This window comes from Alligator mississippiensis, chromosome 4 (genome assembly GCF_030867095.1).
Source record: "Alligator mississippiensis isolate rAllMis1 chromosome 4, rAllMis1, whole genome shotgun sequence".
Taxonomy (NCBI): Eukaryota; Metazoa; Chordata; order Crocodylia; family Alligatoridae; genus Alligator; species Alligator mississippiensis.
The window spans coordinates 159,443,943-159,467,660 of NC_081827.1; the positions used below are offsets into that span (position 1 = coordinate 159,443,943).

General features: G+C 56.3%; 1 protein-coding gene across 3 annotated transcripts; it reads left to right on the forward strand.

Moving 5' to 3' along the window:
* Nucleotides 1-2,512: 2,512 nt before the first annotated feature.
* Nucleotides 2,513-23,482, forward strand: ATXN7L3 (ataxin 7 like 3). 3 transcript variants are annotated; one of them, XM_059726875.1, is made up of 13 exons: nt 2,513-2,696; nt 4,949-5,058; nt 7,028-7,160; nt 10,705-10,876; nt 11,924-12,042; nt 12,916-12,938; nt 13,802-13,847; nt 14,655-14,686; nt 15,006-15,074; nt 17,345-17,388; nt 17,670-17,741; nt 18,564-18,697; nt 19,150-23,482. In XM_059726875.1, the coding sequence occupies exons 2-13, from the start codon at nt 5,008-5,010 to the stop codon at nt 19,296-19,298; spliced, it is 1,044 nt and encodes a 347-aa protein (XP_059582858.1). In that variant the 5' UTR covers nt 2,513-2,696; nt 4,949-5,007; the 3' UTR covers nt 19,299-23,482. The 3 variants fall into 3 exon arrangements, with proteins under 3 accessions (XP_059582858.1, XP_059582860.1, XP_059582859.1); XM_059726877.1 differs by having other exon boundaries at nt 2,600-2,696; nt 11,945-12,042; XM_059726876.1 differs by having other exon boundaries at nt 2,619-2,696; nt 4,946-5,058.
* Nucleotides 23,483-23,718: the final 236 nt, after the last annotated feature.

The following is a 23,718-nucleotide window of genomic DNA, read 5'->3' on the forward strand; positions in this document are numbered from 1 at the left end:
GCCATTGGGGGCCGCATGATGGGCAGCCCAGGGCAGATTAATATTAATTTTCTAAATTTTTTAGGGGCCCCGCAGGCCAGATAGAATGGTTTGGCGGGCCGCATCTGGCCCCTGGGCCGCATTTTACCCACCCCTGGTCTAGGATGTGCCACAACACAGTTACATCCCCACTTCCTCAGTGTAGGTCACATGCCCGTAGCTTAAATTCTCCAGGGACCCACCCAGTGTGATCCTTTGCAGAGTCCAAGTTGTGGCTGGAGGCCCCAGGGCTGGTGGGACACCCAGGGGTCTAAGCAGGGAGCAGGTAAAGAGGAGGATGAACTCCTGCTCCTGTTGTTTCTAGCTAACCTGGGGCTGGGGAAAACTACAGGCCCACTCTTACGCTGCTTCAGACCAGGGCCTGTGGGGAACAGCTGCTCATATCAGGCAGCAGTTGATGGGTCCTTGCTCCCTGTCTTCTCCCCTGGGTTTTCTCCTGCTGGAATGGGGGCTCCAGTTGGGGGGAGTGACTGTGGGGTGTCAGGAGGGTTGAGAATAGCATGGTGTGGGTAATGCCCCCTTCCAGCACCTGCTCCTGACCAGTGGGGAACATCTGGAGTGACTGGGCAGGGAGCAGGAGTGCCTGGAAGGGGACACCCCCAACCACCTCTGATCCCTAGCCAAGCCCAGCACCCTGTGCAGCTTCACATAGGAGCAGCCCTGGAGCTTCCTTCCCCCTGGTTCAGCTGGAAACAGTGGCAGCAGTGGAGGGGTTCCCTCTTCCAGCACTGAGGCAAACCCTGCTGGAGAAGGGGAGGGAATGAGAAGGAAGGAGTGGTGCCCACATTGGAGGGGAGGTGGTGGTGAGAGCAGGGTCAGGAGAGGGAGGTTTATCAGGGAGGACTCAAAAGTCCTGGGCAGCTGCTGCCGTGGACCTGTCTGCCTGGCTGTGGGGGCTGCATCCAGGCCTGCAGTGCTGGTGGCATCTATTACACCCCCTTGAATTCCTAGATCTGCCCATTGTATGGCACCAAGGGACTGGACTGAGCAAATGATTTCTGAAGCGAGGAGCAAAGTGGGCTGCCAAGCATCTGCACTCAGCAGGGCACAAGGGCTGTCAGCCGTGCAGCTCCCCTGCTGCTGCAGCCCTGTCCAGAATATTTTAAGCTTAGGTCCTAACTCCCTCACTGCCTTCTAAAAGACCTGCCTGCCTCATCCAGGTACTCCAAACAGCTTAGATGGGCTTTCAGATGTGTAAGGGCCACTGCACTGCCTTTTGTAAGCATGAGGCAAGGTGCACAGCGGTGGAGAGCCAGGCCATGTGGGTGCTGGAGGAAGTGGCATGTGGGGAGGGGATTGAGTCACTGGCCTTCTTGTGCCTGTATTTTAACAGCTCCAGAGTGGCACTAGATGTCGCTGTGCTACCCCAGAAGCTGGACTGGGAGCAGTCATTTATACATTCTCTGCACCAGGGAACAGCTGCTTGGTGACCCGGAGAGCCTTTGCTCCCATTGCCCTGGTGTACCTCACTAGAAAGGGAACCAGGCTGTTGGCTCTGGAGAAAGGGCTAATAGCTCTGAGCTCGATGGTGGGTCAAGGCAGTCTGGACACACTTTACGAGCATCAGAGTAGGGAGTAAACCCCAGCCCATTTCCTACTTTCCAGTGCAGGTACCTGCAGCCCCCCTCCATTTGATCCCTGCTTTGCGGCCCTGCCTTCGCACTACCCGTCCTCCTGCCTCCGAGAGGCCTGCGTGCCCTCAAACCAAACAGTGGGCAGGCTCTGGCCCTGAAGCAGCTGCCTTGGTGGGAGCGCATGCAACCAGCTTTGGCGCCTGCCTGTGCTTGCCTAGCAAGGCTGCGCCAGCGGCACTGGGGCCGTGGGGTAGCCAGCTTTCTCCCTTCCCCTTTCCCTGCTGCTGGGGCCTCTCCCTTCTTGGGCAGCTGTTGCAAGCCAGGGGCTGGTGGCGGGGGAGGCAGCATGGGCAGGCCCAGGGGCAGCCAGGGCAGCATTGGGCGTGTGGGTGGGGAGCCCCCTGGCCTAACGGAACACTTGCTATTATGGGCTGCCTGGCAGCGGTTGCTATGGCAGGCCAAGCAGGGGGAGTCTCCCCTCCCATCCCTGGGGAGCCCCGGAGCCCCCCGGCCCAACAGAACCCGGGCTGCTATTATGGGCTGCCTGGTAACGGTTGCTAGGGCCGGCCAAGCTCCAGCTGCACGAGCGCGGGGCTACTGAGAGGGAAGAGGCATCTACAGCGGCAGGTCAGCACCAGCCCGCGGACGGGCACGGCTCCCTCCCGCTGTGGATTCCCTACGGTCCGCGACAGGGTGGCGGAGAACTGGCGGCCCCTTTGTGCGCAGTTCGCCCGCCCCCGGCCCCGCCCCCACGCGGCGCACCGCAGCCTGAAACACAGCGGCCTCGCGGATTGGCCGCCGCCGCGCCGCCTCGCCCGCCCATTGGCCCGCCCGCGCCCAGCGGGGTAGGCTGTGCCTCTCGCCCCGCCGCCCCGGCTGCCAGTCCTACTGCCGCCGCGGCCCGGGCTGAGGGAGCGGGGCGGGGCAGAGCGGGGCGGGGCGTGCTCGGCCACCGCCCGCCGGGCCGGGCCGGGCATGGGGAGGCGGGGGCTGGGCATGGGGCGGCGCGGGCCGGGCGGGCGCCGCCGGGGCGGCCGGCACTGAGCGGCCGCCGGCAGCGCCGCACGGCACGGCACGGCCGGGGTGAGTCAACGCGCGGGCGGGCGGGGCCGTGGGAACAATGCGCGCAGGGCCCTGCCCCTGCCGCCCGGGCCGGGCCGGGCCGGGCCGGGGCAGGAAGCCGCGGCGTTTCCTCCCTGGCTGGCGCGGCGGGGGCCCGCCCCGCCCCGCCCCGGCCGCACAGCAGCGGCGCCGTGCTCAGCGGCGGCCGGAGGCTGCGGGGGGAGCTCCCCCGCCATGAGCTGAGCCCTGGCGCCGATGCCCCCCTTTGCGTTGGCCCGGCCCGGCCGCACTCGTGGCGGGGCAGTGCAGCCCGAAGCAGCCCCCGGCCGGCTCGGCCCGGCTCTGCGGGTCTGGCTGGCGGAGGACAGCACAGCCCCTAGCAGCCGTCTTTGGGCCACTGTTTGGCAGCAAACCCCGTTCTCCCAGCTCTGGCTCCGTCCTGGTGCGGAGCCTGCCTCGGCCCTGGCCGTCCTCACTCGTGCTGTGCCCAGGTGCCAGGACTCACCTGCTGCTCCCTGTCCCCCTGGCTGCCAAGGCAGGGAGGCTGTTTTCTAGGGAGGGCCTCTGCTGGCCTGGGAGAGGCCTTGTTTACCACGGCAAGCTGGCCTGAGGGACAGGCCCAGTTTCTGGGGGATGAAATGCCATGGCTCCTGTGGCTGGGTGCCTCCAGCCTGGAGCTGGGCACCCCTGGGCAGCTGACAGGTGTCATGCTGAGGCGGGTGCCCACTATTGGTATCCATCTGTAACGGGAGTCTGCAATGATGATGGAGACTCCCACCAAGACGTGGGCCCTGCCCTGAGAGATGCAGCACATCCCATGAGACAGATGTTCCCTGTTTTGAGGAGCCTGTAGTCTCAGCTGGCCAGACAAGGGGATCTTCTTCCCTGTGGAGCCTCAGCCATGCTGGTCATGTCAACAGAGTCAGTGTAGATGCAGCATGTGCTGAAGGGAGAGGTTTAAGACTTGCTTTCACTCTTCCCCCCTCTCCCCCCCCTGCAGCAGGTGTTAGTACAGCTGTGCCCTGATGGCAGGGATTGCTCTCATGGCAGGGGGATGGTAAAGGATCTTTATACAGCCCCTCTGACTGTCAGTGAAGCCAGGAGGTTGGAGGGGAGACAGGACCAGAGAGGGGCAGCAACTTGCCAGTGGTCACACAGCAGGGACAGCTCAGAGGGGAACCCAGGTGTCCTAAGTCTCTGTTATCAATAGGTCATGATATCTGCCTTCTCTGCCTAGGCCAAGGTCATACACAGGATGGAGAAAATGCCCCCTGAAGTATCCCTGGAGCTCTGTGCATGCCCCAGTGGCTCCCTGGGCCCTGCCCTCTCCTGTGTTTCAGGGGCTCTGCAGACCTTCCTTGTGCCCTGCACTAGGGGTTCTGTGGACTGCCCTGTGCTCTGCCATGACCACCGCTCTTTCTGCCGGAGAAAGGGAGGTTTGCAGAGCAGAAGTGGAGTTGGATGTTCACTGTTAGTGGTTGACACATACAAATTCTGTGCTGTGTAGAGAGTGCTGGACTTGGCTGAAGCTGGCAGGGCATTGTGTTCCCCCATCTCCACCAGATTTTATTTGCAAACACTTTGCTTACTGATGCCTAAAAGGATTGGGCAGGCAAGGCAGTGTTGCAGGCAGTGGGGTGGAGGGACAGTGTTTGGCAGCAGGGGCAGGGGCAGGTTCCGCTCCTGGCTCTGTCTGGCCTGGTGTCTGCTTCTGATTCCCATGCCTGTTAATGGGTTGAGGATGGGGGCAGGGCTTCCAAAGAGAGAATCTGTTCTGTGGGGTCGTCTTAGCAGCTCTTGTGTAGAAGGGGCCCTCCTAGGGACCAGGGAGCCATTGACAAACACTGGTGCCTGTGGCTTCCAGACAGAACAACCTCAGGATCACAGACCATGACTTCATCACTCTCCTGCCACCTCCAGGCTCTAGCATGAGCTGACCCTGCCTAGTGACCCCTGATGATAGATGACCTGCTGTGGGAAGGGGCAGCAGCCTCATCTCTGCTCTAGGTGGGGTTGTGCACCCTTGGGGTTCAGCACAATTGGTTCCCTAGTGACTGGTCTTGGCACTGGAGATAAAGAGCTTTGTGGGCTGCACGGAGCTGGGTCATGGATCCTTGGTTCCTGTGAGACGCAGCATGGCTCTGAGGGTGCTGTGGCATTGTGCTGCCCTCTCTGGCAGGGTGGGGGGGCTGATGGCCTGGCCTAGCAGGCAGTGGGAGCTCATACAAGTGTCTGAAGTAAGTACGGTGCTAACCTGTTTCTTGTTGCAGCAGGATCCCAGCCTGGCCTGTGCTATGTGCATTTGGAGTGTTTTCTCCACTAGTGTTTGCAAATGAAAATGGAGGAAATGTCTTTGTCTGGCCTGGATAACAGCAAACTGGAGGTGAGTGGCCTGTACAGGCTGGGGCCAGGCTCCAAGGCAGCTTCCTTGGGAGAATCTTCCCCCATTCCCCAGCACAGCTCCACTCTGTTCAAACATTGCCCCCACCCCTGAGTCAGCTGCTTCCAGTTCACCTTGGGCTTCAGCCGTGTAGCTGCCTGTAGCCTTCCCCTGGCAGGGCCCATCCCCACAGTTCAGTTGCCTTAGAGCAGCCCTGTGTGCATGGCATCTTTTTGGGTGATGGAGGAGGCCTGGTGGGATTCACAGATCCCAGCTGGGGCATTGCAAGTGAGTGGCAGATGATGGTTCTCTCCATGCCTGCCAGGGAGTGATGTGGAAGCCCTGAGGGTGGACCCCTATGATACCATCCATGGCCCCTTTGCTGCCCTTGCAAGGGGACACAGGGGGCACAATGCTCAGTGAGAGCTCTTGAGGGTGTCTGGTAGTGTTGATGATGAGATCTGGTAGCTGGCATGACTCCTTGGGTCCTGTAGCTGCCTGTGTGGTCCTGGGCTGGTCCATGGGAAATACCAGTAGTTGGGCAGGTGGCCTGGCTTTGGGCTGTCCCCTGGGGGTACACAAGTGCATGGGGAATGAGGGATGCCTCCTCCAGGCTGCAGAAGCTGGCTTCCCCCTGCCCTGGGATGGCTGGCCTGAGCATGAGCTCCCATTCTCACTTGGGCAGCAGCTAAAATAGGTTTGGGGAGAGCTGGAGGGGTGAGGCTACCAGGGATGGGGGCACGCAGCTGGGAGGGTGAGCTCATGTAGTTAGCCCTCTACCTTTCTTTGGCCATGCTGAGCTGACTTCTGTTGGTGGAAAAGGCTGTGGGGCAATGCAAGTGCTCTGGTCGGTCCCAGGGCAAGCTCCGTCTGCCTGCTTTGCCCTTGACAGGAAAAGATCTGGGCTGGAGATAAAGCGCAGGGGAAGCAGGATGACCCTCCCTGTACTGTGGGTTATCTTGGCGGAAGGCTGTTTTCCCCCCTGCAGCTGGATATGAATGCAGTCTATTTCCATGGGACCAAGGCACATGTAGTACCTGTGTAGCTTGTGTCGGCTGTCCTGCATAGCCACTAGTAGGTGCTGTGAAGTCTTCTGGGACAGGAATGGGAAAGGGCTGAGGAAATCATCAAAGCAGGGCCCGGATGGCAGACATGTTTACACTGGTATGGGGAAGAAGTTGCCAATAGATGACACCAATCTTATGACGATTCCTATACCAGGGTAATTTCACCCCATCTAGAGCAGAATTACCCCTGAAAGAGGGAGTAAAGCTCCAGTGCAGTAAGTCACGCTGGGTTAGATACTGTCTATTAGCATTTGTTCATCTGCTTGCTAAAGCCAGACTAACTTTTGTCTTTGCCACTTAGTGGTGGAACATTGTAGTAGCTGCCTGCTGTGAGCAGCTCTCCCTTCTTATCCTGGTACAAACATGGTGTCACACTAAGCTGTGTTAGGGTGGTGCTCCTGCAGTGGGGCATTTTTGGCCAACATGCAGGATGCTGAGACACCTTGCATACAAGATCCCTAGTGCCATGAGGTGGCAAGGCTGGATCTCTGCTAAATGGAGCATGTTTACTGCCTTTTAAGAGATGCTTAGAGCAGTGGGTGGCAGCCTGAGAACAAACCCTTTGCTGCTCTGCAGCAAACTCCACTGCCAGGAGTCGCCTTGAATCAGCTCATCACACCCACTGTGCGGTTGTGGTTGCTGAGAATCAGTTAGGGCCCTGCAGGGGCATTTGCTATTCTGACCATCATCCTGATAAGAATGGAATGGCCTCAAAAGAGCCACAATCTTATCTTTCCCCCACCTCTCCCCTGCAAGGTGCTGCAGGTTGGCCCCTCCCAGAGCAGGCCCCTGCTGGTGGAAAGGGATCTTTGATCTTGTTGATGTGCTGGCACATCTATTCTGGGCACTGGAGTGGGGGTAGCCTAGCCCCTCTTCACTGGCACTGGGGTTTTCTTGTGCTCCAGGCCATTGCTCATGACATTTACACGGACCTGGTGGAAGACGCCTGTCTGGGGCTGTGTTTCGAGGTGCACCGGGCGGTCAAGTGTGGCTACTTTTTCCTGGACGATACAGACCCTGACAGCATGAAGGACTTTGGTGAGTTTCCTCTTGGACCTAAAGCAGCAGAGCTGTACCTGAAAGTTGTCTGAAGAAAGTGGATAATCCTGTGTTCTGAGTTCCTTCCTGATAGCTTGGCCTGGTCCTTCCTGAAAAGCTCTTTAAGAAAGACCTGAGGGAAGGTTTTGTCGTTCTCCTGCAGAGGTCAATGTGAAAGAAATTTCAGGAAGGCTTGGCCAGACTAGTGCTGCCCAGGGCAGCAAGGAAGTCAGCTTGACCAAGAGGCCAGTGAGCGGCTGGTCTACAGGGAGTTGACCCTGTTCTCATCCAGATGGCCATTGTGACCGCATCCTGCCTGCCAGAGGCCAGGTCAGCTGGGTACAATGTAACCTGGCCCTGTTCCCTCCATCCTGCAGCAGAAGGGCTTACCTTGGTGAGTGGGGTTTTACTCTTGGTGGTTCTCCTTAGGGGGCCTTGAGGTCAGGTCTCTGCTGGATGCATTGCATTGGTGCAGGTCATCTGGGGGAAGCTGGTGTAGCAGAGCCATGCCCTGTGCCAGTGGCTCCTCACAAGTCAGGCAGCTGTATTGACCACTGGGCAGTTTGCTGTTAGGGCTGCATATCTGTGAAGCAGCTATCAAGGAGCCCCCTCCTTGCACCTGTCTGCCCCGGCAGAGAGCTGGCATGTAAACCCAACCTGGGAGACCTCCCCAGGCACAAAGGTACCACTGCTGTGCAGGTGCAGTGGCAGCTGCCCCTTGTGTGGGCTGGTTCTTCTGGCATCTAGGTGCTTTGTGTACCAGCTTAGCTTGTTCCAGGTTGGGAAGCCAACCAGCTGTCCCAGCACAAGGCACCTCCACCCCCATTTCTAAGCAGCATCACTGTATGCTGGTACCTGGACTGATGAGACCAATTCCGCCTGCTTCCTATAGTTCCTCAGTGCTCAGGTTACACCAGTGCATGACATGGATGGTCCCACCAGGCCTTGCGGGGAATCAGCAGTGTTATTTTGGAGCTATGTGAAGTACAAATCTTTGGCAAAAGGTTCTCTGCTTAAGCAGGTTTCTAGAAAGCAGTGGTTTTCAGAGCATGGCTCTCACCCGTGTAAGTGGTTTGTGGCTCAGGCTGGGTCCCCCTTTTCAGTTTGAGATGCATCGTGATCTGCAGGGAGGCCAAACATGGCTGGCGGTCAGAGTGCAGAGATGCCAGCTCATGTCCTACCCCGGTGCTTTTTGCACGGCGGCCCTGTTAGGCAGTGATGCAGCTGAGGCAGCAAGAAATTTTTGGGCTTTCCTGCAGGAGCAGGAAGTTCATGCTGTCAAACTAGGCTCAGGGGAGTCACCTTCTAAAAGCAGTCTGTTGCAGTGATGCACATGAGGGGCTTTAATTCCCTTTCACATTGGCTCTTGCTCTGCAGCTCCAGTGGGACTGAAGTCTCTCTGAGAAGTGCTGACCTATGTCCATGAGACTTTTTTCCTTGCCTATGTCCATGAGACTTTTTTCCTTGCCTGGAGGGGGGCATGGGCTGCTGGTGTTCCTGCACACACTTGGGAAACCCCAAGGTACTTGGCAGGAGGGCCTTGCTTTTCTGCTCTGGTTCAGAGAAATGGCCACACTTGAGTCAGGAAGGAGATGTTTCCCTCAGGTCAGAGCAGCATGAACTTGGCATGTGGGTGGTGAGGGGGTGGGGTTGGGGGGATGTTCTGACTTCCTCTATAGTGCATGGTAGGGTCCTTTGTCTGGGATCTTTTGAGCATTTGTTAACCAGTTCCTTCTCTGTTGCTGCAGTGGTAGGCATTGGCAAATGCCCCCATCTCCCTGGCTCTTGCCTGTGCCATGTTGGAGGGTGGCAGTGGTGTTTTGAGTGTTGTGCCTGGTAGGAGTGTAAAGGAAGGGGTTGGTGGGGTTGAAGTGGTGATGGTGAGGATTCCTTGAGTTAAGGATCACCTGTGAGCACAGGGCCTGGGCTTGATGGTCCCAGAGGTCCCATCCCACACTTAACTCCTAGTGAGGAATATAAAACATTATTTGGACCTTGCTGCCAAGTCTGAGGGCCCGTGCCCACGGTTTGTCCATTTGCAGTTCAAGGAACAGAAACATTTGTAAGCACCTATGGCCTGGGGGAAAGCCTCATCCACTGAATAGACCCTTTAGGCAGGAAGGAGAAAGGCTGGAATGGGAAGGGCATGGGCATGGCTGGTTGGGAGCCATTATGGGCATGCTGGGGCTGAAAAGCACATCCTAGCCATCCAGTGGTAGGACTGTGGGTGTCTCTCTGGGTCTACAGGCTGGGCTGCTTGGGGACCAGCTCTGTGGCAGAGCCTGTTAGGGTGGGAAGAGAACTGCTTTTCATTGTAGCCAGGGAGAGTGACTCGGCACAAACTTGCCCTTTACTCAGCACTTTCTGTTCCTTCTGCATCTTGGCCTCATGATTGCTGACACTGTTACAACACTATGTGGCCCTGTGGCCACTCCTGGCATTGACTCAGCCTCACCACTGCTGCGGCCTGTTTGGATTGCAGGGGAGGCCCTGCCTGAGCAGAGGCAATTGTTTTGCCTGGCTCTGCAACTTGCTTCTGCCTCAGTTCCTTCCCCTGAACTTTGCATTGCCTGAACACTCTCGCCTTCCTCTTTCTGGGAGTTACAATTATCACTGCAGTGTCAGACCAGCATGCCCCAACCCTGACTAATGCTTGATAATGGTTTCTCAGCCCCATCCTTCCACAACCCTGTCTCTTGTTTATGTACCCCCATTACACACAGTGACACCTGTGCTCATCCCTTCATCTGAGGAGTGGGTGAAGCTTGGTAGAGGTGTAGCTGAGTTCCAATTTCCTTAAAGGGCTGGATTTCTCTACAGTATCCAATGCCATGCTGGGTGCTGCATGTCCTTGCAGAAGGTTTTACAGTCTCCCTCTCAACTGTTTGTCTGGACTACTGAGGCTGGAAGCAGAGGCCCAGGAAGGAGATGGGACATGCACGGGTTCTGCAGCAAGTGGGTGGTAGAGCAGGGAGTAGAAATGGTGCTGTTTGCTCGGCTCCTGTGTTAGGTCCCTGACTTTGGTCTTGAGGAAAGAGGCAGAGAGATGGTTGTGTGTGGTTGGAGACAGAGGTGGGATTCTCTGATCCTAAGTGTATCTGGCAACTCTGCTGGGCAGAGAAAGCAAACATGCTCTGGGAAGGGGCTGCCCATGGGACTTAGAGCACCTTTCCAGCATCTCACTCTGGTCCCATGTGACACCTGGCAGCTGCGGCTTGGGGTCTTGTAGAGCAGGGGTGGACAAAATGCAGCCCATGGGCCGGATGTGGCCCGCCAAACTATTCTATCCGTTCTGCAGGGCCCCTAAAAATGTAGAAAGTTAATATTTATCTGCCCCTGGCTGCCTGTCATGCGGTCCTCGATGGCTTGCCAAAACTCAGTAAGCAGCCCTCCACCCAAAATAATTGCTCACCCCTGTTGTAGAGCCTCTTAGTGCCAAGTGTGAGATCTAGAGTGTGATTGCAGGAGCTTCTGGTCTCCCACGCCAACCTGCTTTTGCTCCATGGTGCCAGTGGAGGCATAATGTTGGTTCCTCCCTCCCCAGAAATTGTGGACCAGCCTGGCGTGGACATCTTTGGCCAGGTGTACAACCAGTGGAAGAATAAGGAGTGTGTGTGCCCCAACTGCAGTCGCAGCATCGCTGCCTCCCGTTTTGCTCCCCACCTGGAGAAGTGCCTGGGCATGGGCCGCAACAGCAGCAGGATCGCTAACAGGAGGTGGGCACCTGGGGGGAGGGGCACTCTCCATTGCCTTGGCCTGGCAGCCAGGTCATGGGACTCACCCAGCCCTGGCGCACAAAGCCCACTGCAAACACATCGCCCTTTCCCAACCCCCATTCTCTCTTTCTCATCCCCTCCCCACAGCAAAGCTCCTTGGGGTGTATTGATTTTTAGTTAATCTGTGTTTAGCACACTGATCACAGTCACTAGGTGGGTAGCCTATAACAGAGGTCTGGGGAAAGCCTCCTGGACCCTACAGAAGAAGGTTTTCTTTTAAATTTTTGGAGAGATCACCACTGCCACCACCAACATCATCAACATAAGTGGGCCTTGTATAGCTTGCTTTCCATTCAGATTTCATTTTTAAAAGGGTTTATATCTATATATAATATACTATTGTCATGTATAAGATTATATATCTATATATAGGATCAAAAATCCAGTTTAGGTTTAAAAAATCCTTTTGTTTCTTTATTCAAAACAACTCTGAGGCTCATAGCCAAGGGCACAGCTGTTCTGTGACAGACCTAGGTGTAAAACCCAGAAGTCCCAATTCAGGCATGCCCTTCTCTCCACTGGGACAGGAACCCAGGCATCCTAATTCTCTCCCTGTTTTCACTTGCTGGACTACACTCCCCTCCCACCATTGGGAACAGGATGGAGGAGTTGTGACTGCCAGTCCTGCCTCTGTCTGTGAGTTGCCCTCCTCAGAGTCTAGAACAGAACCAAGATGTCCCAAGTCCTGCTTTCCCTAGTTGCTGTTAACGTCTTCACGCTTGTTTAAGCATTGTCTTCTCTACTGTACGTGGGCAGTTGAGGTAGTGGGCCTCCCTCCCTAAGACTGGGAGGAGGAGACCCATGCCTGCCTATAGTCCACCTAAAGCAGGGTATTTGTCTCATGTGAGCCCTCTGTCTTGTAGTGGTTTGTCTGTCTGTCCTTGTGGGGCAGGTGGGTGGTTTCATGCCTCGGGGGAGGGAGGGGAGGGTGTATACAAGGGCAGGTGCAGGGGAGACACTCACCCCCCCATATGGTGCCGTGAGCAGCCGGGTGCCTGCTCCCCACAGGATAGCCAGCAGCAACAACATGAACAAGTCAGAGAGCGACCAGGAGGACAATGATGACATTAATGATAACGACTGGTCCTACGGATCTGAGAAGAAAGGTAGGAGGAGGGGGGAGAAGGTGCCTGCCCATTTTTAGCCCTGGGGTGGATGGGTGGCAGGGATGGTAGGGATCCTTCACTGGAACTGTCTTCACATGGATAAGGCCAGACCCGTCCCCACCTCCATCCCTCACCCCCATAGTGACAGTTGGAGTATGGAGGTCTTGTAGGTGCCTTCTGGGCCATGATGCACAGTCCTTTGGTTCTGATTGGGGCATGTGGGAGGGGACAGAGCTCGAGCCTGGCAAACTTTCTGTGAGCCTGGCTGGACCCTGCCTGTGTCTGCAGTGTTCAGAGAAGTGGTGCAGTCCAGCCTTTCTGGAAAGGGCCTGAGGCATCTGGGCAGGCCCCAGGCAGAGATGAATGTCTCACTGCCCCAACCTCTAGCCTGTCCTGCATTACCACAGAAGGCTGGGAATGGCTAAGGAAACATGCCAAGAAATCATCTGTGTGTCTTCCCCACCCCGACCCTGGCTCTGCAGTCTGTCCCTAGCATCACAGCCTCTCTCTGCTGGTTGCTTGAGCATCCTTGCTCAACCACTGGGCCTGCTGGCAGCGTAGAAGCTGGCAGTACCTGGAAGGAGAGTTCATGGCTTGAAGCTGCCGAATACCCCTGAGCCACTCAGAGAATAATGGCAGCCAGAGGGTTAAACCGAGGCATCTGGGAGTGTCTGATGGCCCAACCCTGGTTCCCACTCATTCTTGGGGGCTATAACCTCCCTGTTCACTATGCATGGCCTGAGCCTTGTAATACCCTGGAAGTGATTCCTCTCCCTGCAGCACCCTTTCTAGGGGCTGCCCAGCCGTGGGGTGGGCTTGGATCTTCTGGCCCTGCTCTTGAGGCTAATATGATTCCTTCCCCTCTTTCCTTAGCAAAGAAGAGAAAATCCGATAAGGTAAGGACTGCATGATCGCTGCTGCAGGGAGTAAGGAATTTTGGTGTGAGGGGCAGCCAGGGGTATCGGGGTGCTACAGGACCCCAGTTACTTAGCAGTCCAGACAAAATGCAGTCATCTCTGGGGTCCACTATCTGAGCAGCCTGGCACTGTGGCAGGGAAAGCCAGGGCTGCACTGGGGACCTGCTTGGATAAACATGCCCCTACAGAGGGTCCCCTGCAGTAGGCTGCCAGGAGCAGGCTTCCCCTCTGCTGGCAGAGACTTGTCTGCCCTGTGACCCCACCAGTGGCTGTGGATTGAGGAGCAAGATGTTCCATGCATCCTACCTTGGAGCTTGCTGCTGTGGTGCCCAGTGGGGTGTCTCCATAGGGCCTTCCCAGGGGCAGCACACTGAACTCAGTGACTCTGAGAGAGACCCCCAGGCTGCATCTGTTCTGTTGGCAGGGGTTGAGGATGGAGAGCACATGGAGAAAAGGTAGAGAGAAAGTGCCTGGAGGCTGTTGGGTGGTGGTTCCCAGCCCTCATTCCCCCAGCTGGTGGAGAAGGTGGAGGCCATGGCAATTCTGGGTAGGGGTAGGGAAGCATGTGCCTGCTGGGGATGTCCTAGGGCCCTACTAGCTTCTGTTCCTTGTCTGTGCTGGTCTCTGGTGCCAGCGCGTTCCCTCACACAGCCAGTGTGGAGGGGAACATGATGGGTGAAGTTACAGCACCCAGGTCTGTGCCTGCAGTGCGGCCCTTGCTTCCCTCAGCAGCCATATCAGACTGAGCATAGGAGGTTACGCTTACTGGCCGCTCCAGTCCTGGACTGGTGCAGGGGAGGGAAGGATACCCTTTCCCAGCGTGTCTGTCTGTCTCGTTCCAGAATCCCAACTCGCCCCGGCGATCCAAGTCCTTGAAACACAAAAACGGTCAGTGGTGAGGGGACATGGTCCCACTGAAGGGGTGGGGCAGCCTGGGAGAGGGCAGGGCTATGAATCCAGGGGAAGCTGGGTATCCCTTTACCAGAGTGGAGCTCCCTCCTTGCTATAAGACAGGCCTGGTGGGGGTGGCACTGCCACTGGGCTTTACCCAGGTAGCTACCCAACCCAGCAGCAGCCCCAGGCTTGCAGCACTGGGGAGAGCATGTATGCAGCAATCTCTGGCCCCAGGGACTGCTTTATCTTGCACAGATGCTCCAGGGAAGAGATGCAGGGAGTCAGCAGGCAGTTGGATATGGGATGGCTAGCCCTCTTGCTCCTCCAGCCTTCTTGTTGCCCAGTTTCTGGTCCTTAGTTCTTGGAGGAGGTGAGCTACTACCTGGCACCTCAGAGCTCCAGCACCCTGGCACTGCGGATCCTCCCCCACCCTGTGTTTACCCTGCCCCTACTGGTCCTCAGGCTCTGGGGCTCCCTTTGGGCAAGGCTTGGAGCTGTGGCTGACAGGTTTGCAATGGGATGGTGCAACCATAGACTGTTGGCAGTGCTGAGGCATCCCCAGCTCATCCCAGGGCAGGGGACTCCCAACAGGTGCCAATTGAATTCTCTTATAAAAGAAGAAGGGTCAGGAGTTTCCCAGTGCCTTGCCCTGCTGCCTTCACAGGGCTCTGGGGCAGGGGCTGTGCCTTCTGTGTGGCTGTGCCCAGGTGCAGGGCAGTACTAGGAGCAGCAGCTCTGCAGCAGAGGCCAGGAGAGAGGCTTCTGGTGCCCAACATAACACCTACTTATCCTCTCTTTCAGGGGAGCTTGGTGCAAACTCAGATCCGTTCAAGGTGAGTGTGACCAGGCCTGTGTCGGGGACAGCTTGGGTCAAGGGGTAAGACACTGCCTGGTGTCTCTCCTTGCCTCTGCCACTGATGTGCAGCATGACCTTGGACCAGTTACTCTCTGTTGTTTCTTTTTCAGCTGGGAGCTCTGCAGCAGGGGCTGCCTCCTCACAATGTGTGCTGGGGGTGGTGGGGGGCTGACCAAGGCTGGCCACTGCAATAGAACTGTAATCATCCCCCTGCCCACCCCGTCTTGGAAATAGCTTAGGCCTGCCACCCCGCAGCCCATCCCTAGCCCTAATGCCGCCCTGCTGTCTCCCTGCAGTACAGCAACTCGTCTGGAATCAGCTATGAGACACTGGGCCCTGAGGAGCTACGCACCCTGCTTACCACGGTGAGTGCCTGCCTGGGGCAGAGCCCAGCTAGTGGGGGAGGGGAATTGCATCTCCTGCACCTTGCTAGTAGAGGAAGGGAAAATCACGCTTGGTGCCTGGGGCTGGGGGCCAGGACTCCTTGGTTCTTTCTAGCTTGGATGCTGACTTGCTTAGCCTGGTCGTTAGTTGTTTTTTTCCCTTCATGTCCTCTTAGCCTATCTGCACACTGCTGTGTAAGTGCCCAGTGTTGGGGCTGGGACTACACTAGAGTGCCCTTCTGGGAGCAATATGCCAGCTAGACGGAGGCTGATAGTCAGTAGGGACTGCAGCTGTGGGACCTCAGGTGAGGGGTGCTTCTTAGAGGGGCAGTGAGTGATACCTGCTAGGGCAGAGGTCAGCAATCTATAGCTTGCAGGCCAGATATGACCCACAAAGAAGTTAAATCTGGCCTGGGAAAGTCCAACCTGGCTCAGAGTGGCATGGGTAATTGGGCACTGACGCACCCATGCCCTCTGCACCATCCGCCTCAGTGGCCTTCCCTGCTACCGTCTTGTACCTTGCTGCAAGGGAAGCACAAGCGGATGGACCAGGGATGCAGATTTGTAACCTACAACAGGGGGCTGAGTTGCAAACTCTGGCCCAGAACAGCAAAATGTGGCCGCCCCCTGTACCAGGGTATAAGTGACCCCAAACAGTGTAAGCCTGGTGCTTAATGGAAAGTCTAGCACCCCTTCCCCAAGAGCTTCTGACCAGGGCCCTCCCTTCAGTACAGCACCTGGTGCAGAGCATGTGGGAAGTCAGTGGTGTGGAAGAAGAGTAGGAGGGTAAGCACTGGCTCTTGGGGATGTGTCTGTCAGTGGTGGTAGAGGGGGAAGGGTGAGACTGGAGGGAGGTCACCAGTAGAGCTCCTCTAGGGACGAGGTGTGAGAAGTGAAAGCAGGCTGATAGTGCCAAGTTGGGTGGCATTGTCCATGAACAGGACGATCAGGATATTGCATGGGAAGGACCAGAAGACTATAAGGATGGGAGGGGGTGAAGCTGAGCATTGCAGAATGCAGGGTCCTGCATGGGGTCCTTGTGTTTTATTCCTGGTCTGAGCTGGGAGCCCCTAGGGTAGGGTGGGAGGAGAACCCAGGTGCACTAATTGGTCACAAGGTGACTGTGAGGTGCTTATGGTGCAGCCATGAAAAATCAGATTTGGACCTACAGATGTATCATGGCAGGCATTTCCAGCAGAGGTGGGAAATTTTTGTGCTGTTACACACAGTGCTAGTGAGAGTATATCCTGTGTGCAGTTCCAGCCCCCCCCCGGTTCAAAGGAGATGAGCTCTAGCTGGCTCAAGTGCTGAGCAAGACACTACTAAGAGAGGTGAGAAGAGCTGGGCTGGTTTGGCTTAGCAGGATGAAAGTGGAGGGCTCTAAGCCCTGTCCATAAGCACACAGAGGGACACCAGCTGGATAAACTGAAGAGAGGGGTGGCAGAAGGTGTAGGGTGATGTGGCTGCAGCCAGCTCTAGCTGCGCAGTTGGCAGCATAACCAGCAATGCAGGGAGGCTTTTTTGCAGCCTCCTGGTCAAAGCTGTGCAGCAGGTTAACTTGATGACCTTTAGGATGGAGGCCTGTCAGTTTGTGGAGGGGTTGCTCTGAGCTGCTGCTTCGACAGTAGCAGCTGGGCATGGTAACCCAGGAGGGCCCTTTCTGGAATCTGATGGTTGAGCTCCTTGCCTTGTCCATCGGCCTCTTGCTAGCAAGCATCTAGAGAACTTGTAGCCGCCAAGGCAGCTGGTTGGAGGCCTGGCTTGGGGGTGCAGGGGGAGAGAGCGACTCTGCTGTTCCTCAGTCTTGCCCCGCTGCCTTCACAAGGCTCTGGTGCTGCTTCCTGCTTCTAATACCCCTGACCTTCCCTAGCAGCTGCAAACCAGTTGGCTTCACATGGAAGCTGCCCTTCTGCACTGCAGCCTGAGTAGATGGCACTGTCAGGTCATGGGCAGGAGCTTTCTAGCCATCCTGAAGGGTTCAGGAGCTTAAACGTTGTAGCAGCCAGGTAGCCTGGACCGCTGTCTGTGCTGTATACAGCTATGCTGTAAAAGAGCTTCCTGTTTGCCCCCATGAGCCTGTTTTTCATAGTGCTGTGCTAAATCCAACCAAGGGCCCTAGCGGCCCTATGCCAGCTAACAAGACCCATGGTGGCAGGGTGGGAACCCTCCCATGATGTGGGCACAACCTCTACCCCTGCATGGGTATGTTGGCACATTCTTGTGTTCATTTGCTTCATCTGCTCTCTCCTTAGCAATGTGGGGTCATCTCTGAACACACCAAGAAGATGTGTACCAGGTGAGAGCTCCCTGTGCTGGGCAGGTTGGGCTGGGCCAGGAAAGGCAAGCAGCAGCCCAGGGCTGCCTCCTGTGTGCCCCAGGCACCTGTCCCTGCCATGTCTGGCTGCCTTCCTTCAAGTAGGGAGGTGCCTCTACCCAACGCTCCATCAGCCAGGGGGAATTGTGGGGCACAGGCTTTGTGGTGCTGGGTTGGGGGGACTAGGAGGTGGAAAGTGCAGAGGAAATGCAAAGCCTGCCATGCACTCCAGGGCTCTGAACTGCTGTGTCCACTCCCTGCAGGTCCCTGCGTTGCCCCCAGCACACGGATGAGCAGCGGAGGTCAGTCAGGGTCTACCTCCTGGGACCCTCTGCGTAAGTGTGAGAAGCCGAGCGGTATCCGCTCTAGAGGCAGAAGCTCTTGCCCAGTGCCTCTGGGCCTGGCATGCTCTGGGGTCCAGTGGGTGTGCTGTGGCATGGAGCTTACTGAGGGCTGGCTGGCTCCCCACTGTGAAAGGCAGGGTGCAGCTGCTCCCCAGTGCCCTGGTGCCCTGAGCAGACCAGTCAGTGTCCAGTGCCAGATCTAGCAATACAAGGGAAAACCACAGAACATGGATTTGCCCGACATCACATTGTCTGAGGAGGGTGAATAGGGGATCAGGGAGAGCAGGGAGGAGACAAGTGGGACTTTAGGAGTGGGGATCCAGGGAGCAGCAAGCCAGAGCTCAAGTGAGGGGAAGAAGCTGTGCAGCTCTGTGGATACTGCCCCAGCCCATGACTGCAGTCACCTTGAGGCCTTGTGGTGCTGGAGGCCTCTCCCTGCAGCACTGTTTCTGCAGGAGGTACACATGCACAGGTACACGTGCACAGGCAGCTCTCTGCAAAGAGCTCTGAGCCAAAGCACCCCTTGCTTTTGATACCAGTGAAAGGCCAGAACAGGCTTAGGTTGCCCCCTCCCTTATGCTCCCACCTTGGACGACTAACCTCCCCTTGGTGGCAGGAACTGAAGAGCAGCACAGGTTTGTGACCTGAGAAATTGCTGCACCACCTGATTATGACCTTGGTTCCTCAAGGGTCCCCTGTTCCTATCACCCTGTCTGGATCAAGGTCAGAGCCCACATGTCTGCCTGCAGTTATCGGCGGGGAGGGTGTTGTATGCAGCCTCCATAACTCGGGTCCCATGTGCTCCTTCCCCAGCTCACTCCCAGAAGCAGAGGGCAGCATGGAGAATGACAGCTTTGAGGTGGCGGAGAGCCAGGCCATCATGAGCCGGCTGCAGTGGGATGGTTCCTCTGACATCTCGCCCTCGGACTCAGCCTCATCCAAAGCCAGTAAGTGCTAGTGGGTGGGTGGGTTTGTTGGGTGATGGAGAGGGAGAGTGTGCTAATGAGTGAAGAGGGGCAAGTGGGACCTGTTCTGTGCTATTGGAGTTCAAGGGGCAAAGTCCACTGAGGAACTGGAAGTGGGGGTTCCCAGTCCCATGGTGCCTTGGGCAGGGGCTGGGCAATAGTTCCCCTCACACTCTTCCCTTGGTTGCCCTGCAGAGGGGGCAAGAGACTTCCCACCAAGGAGACTGCACCAAACCCCTTTGTGGGGGCAGAGGGTGGTAGTTGTGGTCAGGGGACTGGATGGCTCTGTAAGGAGCTCTAGCAGGACCAGATTCCCACCTCTGACCTGGGTTTGCTAGTATGGGTGTGCTTCCTCCCCTTTGCTGCTCTGGGGTCCACTCTGGGCAGCTGGGTCTGCAGGTCTCGCTGATGTGCCCTGTTTTCCCATGGCGCAGGCACGAACAACTCGGAGTCCCGCAAGACCAAAAAGAAGAAGCCGCACATGAGCCTAGTGGGTGGTACGCCGGGGATAAGCTCCAGCAAGAAGAAGAAGCCTAAGCCACCTGCACCCCCCACGCCCAGCATCTATGATGATATCAACTGAGGGGCTGCAGGGACAGCAGCTGCCGTGGCACCTACAAGGCCTGACCTGCCTTCCCTCCTCACCCCTGATCATCTGGACTCTGGTCATGCCCTGGGGGAATCCAGGCGGGCACCTTGTACCCCCACTGGCACACTTGCCAGTTACTGGAGCATGCTGTCACCCTGCCCTATCTGTAGGGGGCAGCACTGGGAGCTGGACTGCCCTCAGCAGCCTAAGAGGAGGCACTGTGGAGCTGGAGAACTTTGCTGCCTGTGGGGAGAGTGGGGGGAAGCCAGGCTGGAGTGCCCCCTGCCACCCCCTTGCACCTCTATTTATTCTGTGATTTTACTGGCTGTCCAATCATGACTGTAAGGTGGCGCCTGCTGCTAAGCAACACTAGAGACTGTTCATCAGGGAACGGGGTGAGTGGATGATGCCCCAACCGTTGGAGCAAAGCATGGATGCAGAGGCTGGGGCAGGCCCTGCTGGACAGCCTTGTGCCTGCCCTTGCTGAAAGGGCCAGGATGTGGGGAGGCAGGCCTCTGCACTGGACCCCAGGGCTGCTGTGCCGTGCCCCCCCCCTCCCCCCCCCCCAGCCCTTCCTCCACCAGCTGGGAGGGGAGGATGCCATCCTTGAGGAGTCTGGGTGTTGGCTCTGAGGGCTTGCCCATTCTCTTCCATCATGCTGAGAGTGCAGGCTGGGGGCTGCAATAAGATGTGGCTGGCTCATCTGTGTCCAGCACCTTCCCTTCCAGCAGCTCCCCTTGTGGCTCTCATCGTGGTACCTGCTGGTGCTGCTGCTTTCTCCGTGAACCTGCTGTGAGTTTGTTTTGGTACCGCTGGGTGCAGAATTCCCTGGGCTGGCTGCCCACTGCCTCCTGGTGCGCCCACTGGCCAAGGGATCCGGTCCATGGTGCCCTGTTCTGTGGGACTGGTGTGTGTGAGGGAATGGGGGGTTGTGATGCTTGCTGCAAGCATCCTTCAGGATGGTAGTAGGTGCTGCCTGCCCTTGTGTATGGCTCTGAGATTCCAGAGGTCCTGCTCAGGTGCTCAGAGGTGGGGCAGGGAAGCTGCTATCTACCCATTCTCTCCTCCCCACCAGCAAGCTCAGGGCCCTTGGGAGATGCTGGGATCCACAGGGGGTAATGGACAATCCTGGCAGGGTGAGGGGCTTCTGCCCTATGGTTTGGTGTGGGGGAGATGTGTTTCACCATGGGGCACTTCAAGAGCATATCCCCAGGCTCCTGGGAGGGTTGAGCAAACACCTCTTAGGTCAAGTAGCTTGGGCTGGCCTGAACTACCCCACACATCCCATCCCCCTTCCATCCCCCCCAGGTGTTCTTCAGCCACCCCTGCTTTTTGGGGCAGGCCCATTCCCCTGCCTGGGACACTTGGGCCAAGCTGGAACTCAGAGCTGCCTCAACTCCCCATGTGTCTCTGGCAGGTCTGACCTCATCCCCTGGGCTGTTTTGCTGCTTATCTCCCCCAGGGGGGCACCGGTTGCCATATGCGAGATGCCAAGTGGTTGCTTTTGCTGGAGCTCTTCCTCCGTTTTGAGTTCCCACCTGTGCATGTCCCCCATCCCCCCCAGATCAAATCCGTGGGGAACCCCATCCCAGACTCCCATCTCTCTTTCTATCTCTTCCCTCCTTGCCCTTTCTACCACATGATGATGTGGTACCTGAGTGGGGGTAGCCAAAGCAACTTGGTTTCTGAGACTTAGGGTGTTGGTGATAAGGACGTGCAATGGTCCAGATCTTTTAGCTCTGCTTCCACAATTCCATGCCTGCAATCCCAGAATCCCCTGTCCCTCTGAAGGCCTGGTTTGTATCGTGCTAAATTGTCTGCCATCATTTTACATGATGCTAACAAGGTAGAACATGGTTCTGCCCCCACTCCCTTCCCTAGGCCTGGCCCCATCCTGCGGGATCATGCACAGGTTTACTCTTCTGTATTGAAGGCAACTTTTGGTCGCCAAGGGTCTTGGCAAGATGGGACAGCTGGATTGTGTCAGCAGTGCATTGGGAGCCCAGGAGGAATAGGGGGCTGCTCCCTTGCCCCACATAACAAGTGGGCTGCTTGGATCATGCTGAGTGAGCTAAGCCAGCTGTATCCAGACCACAAAGAGCAGGGCCAGGGTGCTCCTTTTGGGGTGGAAGGAGGCAGCTCTGACAGGAAGTGTGTGGCTGGCACAGGGTGGTGCCTTGGATCCAGTTGGGTGCTCTGCCTGCTGTGGCTACAGTATTCACACACCTTCCAGGCTTTTTCCTGGCCCAGAGCTGCCTGCCACTGCAGCAAGCGGAGCTGGGGAGGGAGGAAGGGCCTGGCTCCTGCTTCTCCCATGTTGCCTTAGAGAAATCCTGGGCTCTCCCCAACTCATTCTCAAAACAGGTGCTGCTCAGTTGTTAATGGTAGCAATTCCCGGCAGCCAGTGAGAAGGACTGGCAAACTGATTGCAGTGAGGCAGTAATAGCCAGAACCCTAAAAGGGTTTATAAACCTCAGGGAGTGGCAGGCAAGCATGACCTGATCCCCAGCTGGCCAGAGAGCCTGCAGCCTCATTGGATGGCCAGTGCATGCAGTCAGCACCCATAGGAAATGCTGGTTGAGGCCTGGAAGCAGGAGGGGGGGAGGGAGGAGTGCTGCTTATGGCCCTGCCATAGGGAATGAGGCCACTTGTGGGGTGGGTAGGAAGGGGGAAGCTGTGGCTCTTGTGGGAAGGAGGTGGCACTGGCTGATGCTGGCCTTTGGGGGTCAGGGGTGCAAGTTGGGTTTTTAATTTAGGTTAGGAATCATGGTGCTCTTGAATTGTAGATTAACTTTCTGACTGCTGCTAACTGGTGGGAAGACTGCCGAGTGCCAGCAGGAGCCTATGCTTATGCTCACCCAGGCTGCTTGGCTGCTGGGACAGTACTGCTAATGCTCTTCCTCTGCCCTGGCCCCCTGGAGCTGGGAAACAATTTGCACTTCTGCATTGCTCTAAGCTCATAACTTGGTTCACTTTCTGCTTTGCCCCTTCCTAAATAAGCCTGTGCAGCTACCCTTGGTGTACAACTGTCTGTTTTAGCTCAACCATGCTCCTCTGTTATCTTTCCAGCAAGCCTGAAGAGTGCAGCTGCAGCCTCCCTCCATTCCTGCTGTTCCCAAAGGAGCCAAGCAAAGTGCCAGCCAGCCTTAGTGCTTGACCATGGGAAAACCCTGAATGTGGCTTGGCTTCCTTGCTAGATGCCTGAGTCTGTCCTGTTGCATGGATGTTTTATAGGATGCAGAGACTGGGAACATGGTCTCTAGGCTTGTTGAGAGAAGCAGCAACTTTAATTGCAAGGGCCTAGGTCTGGCTTGGTCTTGCATGCTGATTAGATCTAGATCAGATTTGTTGGAGGTGGCAGTGACCAGACTGAAGGAACCTTGTCTTTAAAAATATATATAAGCAGTGTTGTCTGGAAACAGGGCAAAGAAAGCTTTTTCCTCTAAGCTTAAACTGCTTGTTACCTAAGAGAATGAGTTGTTAAAAGGCAGGGGGTCCAACTTCCTCCTGCACTTATTCACACAACCTCCAGAACGGCTGGATTGTCAATGGGACTGCAATCCTTCAAGGACAAAGCTAGCTCAACTAGTTCTAAGCAGGATCCATCCACCACCTAGCAGTGTCCAGTCAGTGGTGTACAGTGCTTCAATCCCTAAGCATAGAGGTATGAGAGAACTTGCCAAGCCAGGCCTGGGAGCTAAAAAATGCAAGCTAGCACTAGCTGAACTACCCCACCTGTTGCTGAAGACTGCTACCGTGTGACTGAGAGGCAGAGATGCATTTGTTTTCAGTGCAGCCTTGGAGAAAATCCTCATGGCTGTTTGTTTTCTAATCACAGGCTCTGCATTCCTCCTCTTATTTTAAAGGTAGGCCTGCTTCACTTGAAACCCTGCATTCTATCATGATACCACTCTCCAGAGGGTTTTAATGTGTAATAATGTAAAAGCTGCCCCTGTGTGACTTCCCTACGTGTTCATGTCAGTGTGGCCACGGGAGGCCCTGGCGCAGGCAGTGCTCACATGGGGAAGGTGGGGTAAGTACTGTACTGCGTGGTCTTGAAATGTTTATTTTTGCATATGTAATCCATTCTGTACAGGTAGTTCCAACTTTGTAAGAGCTGTGTATGCCTATTAGTGGATTGTGGCTGCCCCTGTAAATAAAAATGCATCTTGACTTGGTATCTGAGCCTCTTTTAATGACATCATCTACAACAGAGGGCACCTACTCCCTTCTGAGCAGAAAGGAAGCAGAGGGTAGGGTGGTGACTTGGGGCTGAAGCCAATGCTGTGGTTTTGGTCACAGAAGCTTTCAGTCTCTGAAGGACTATGGACCACACACTGTATAAGGAATGGAGGTAGGTGTAAAGCTGGCTTATAATAGCACTGCTTAATCTAGTTCAAGAAATGGAACAAGC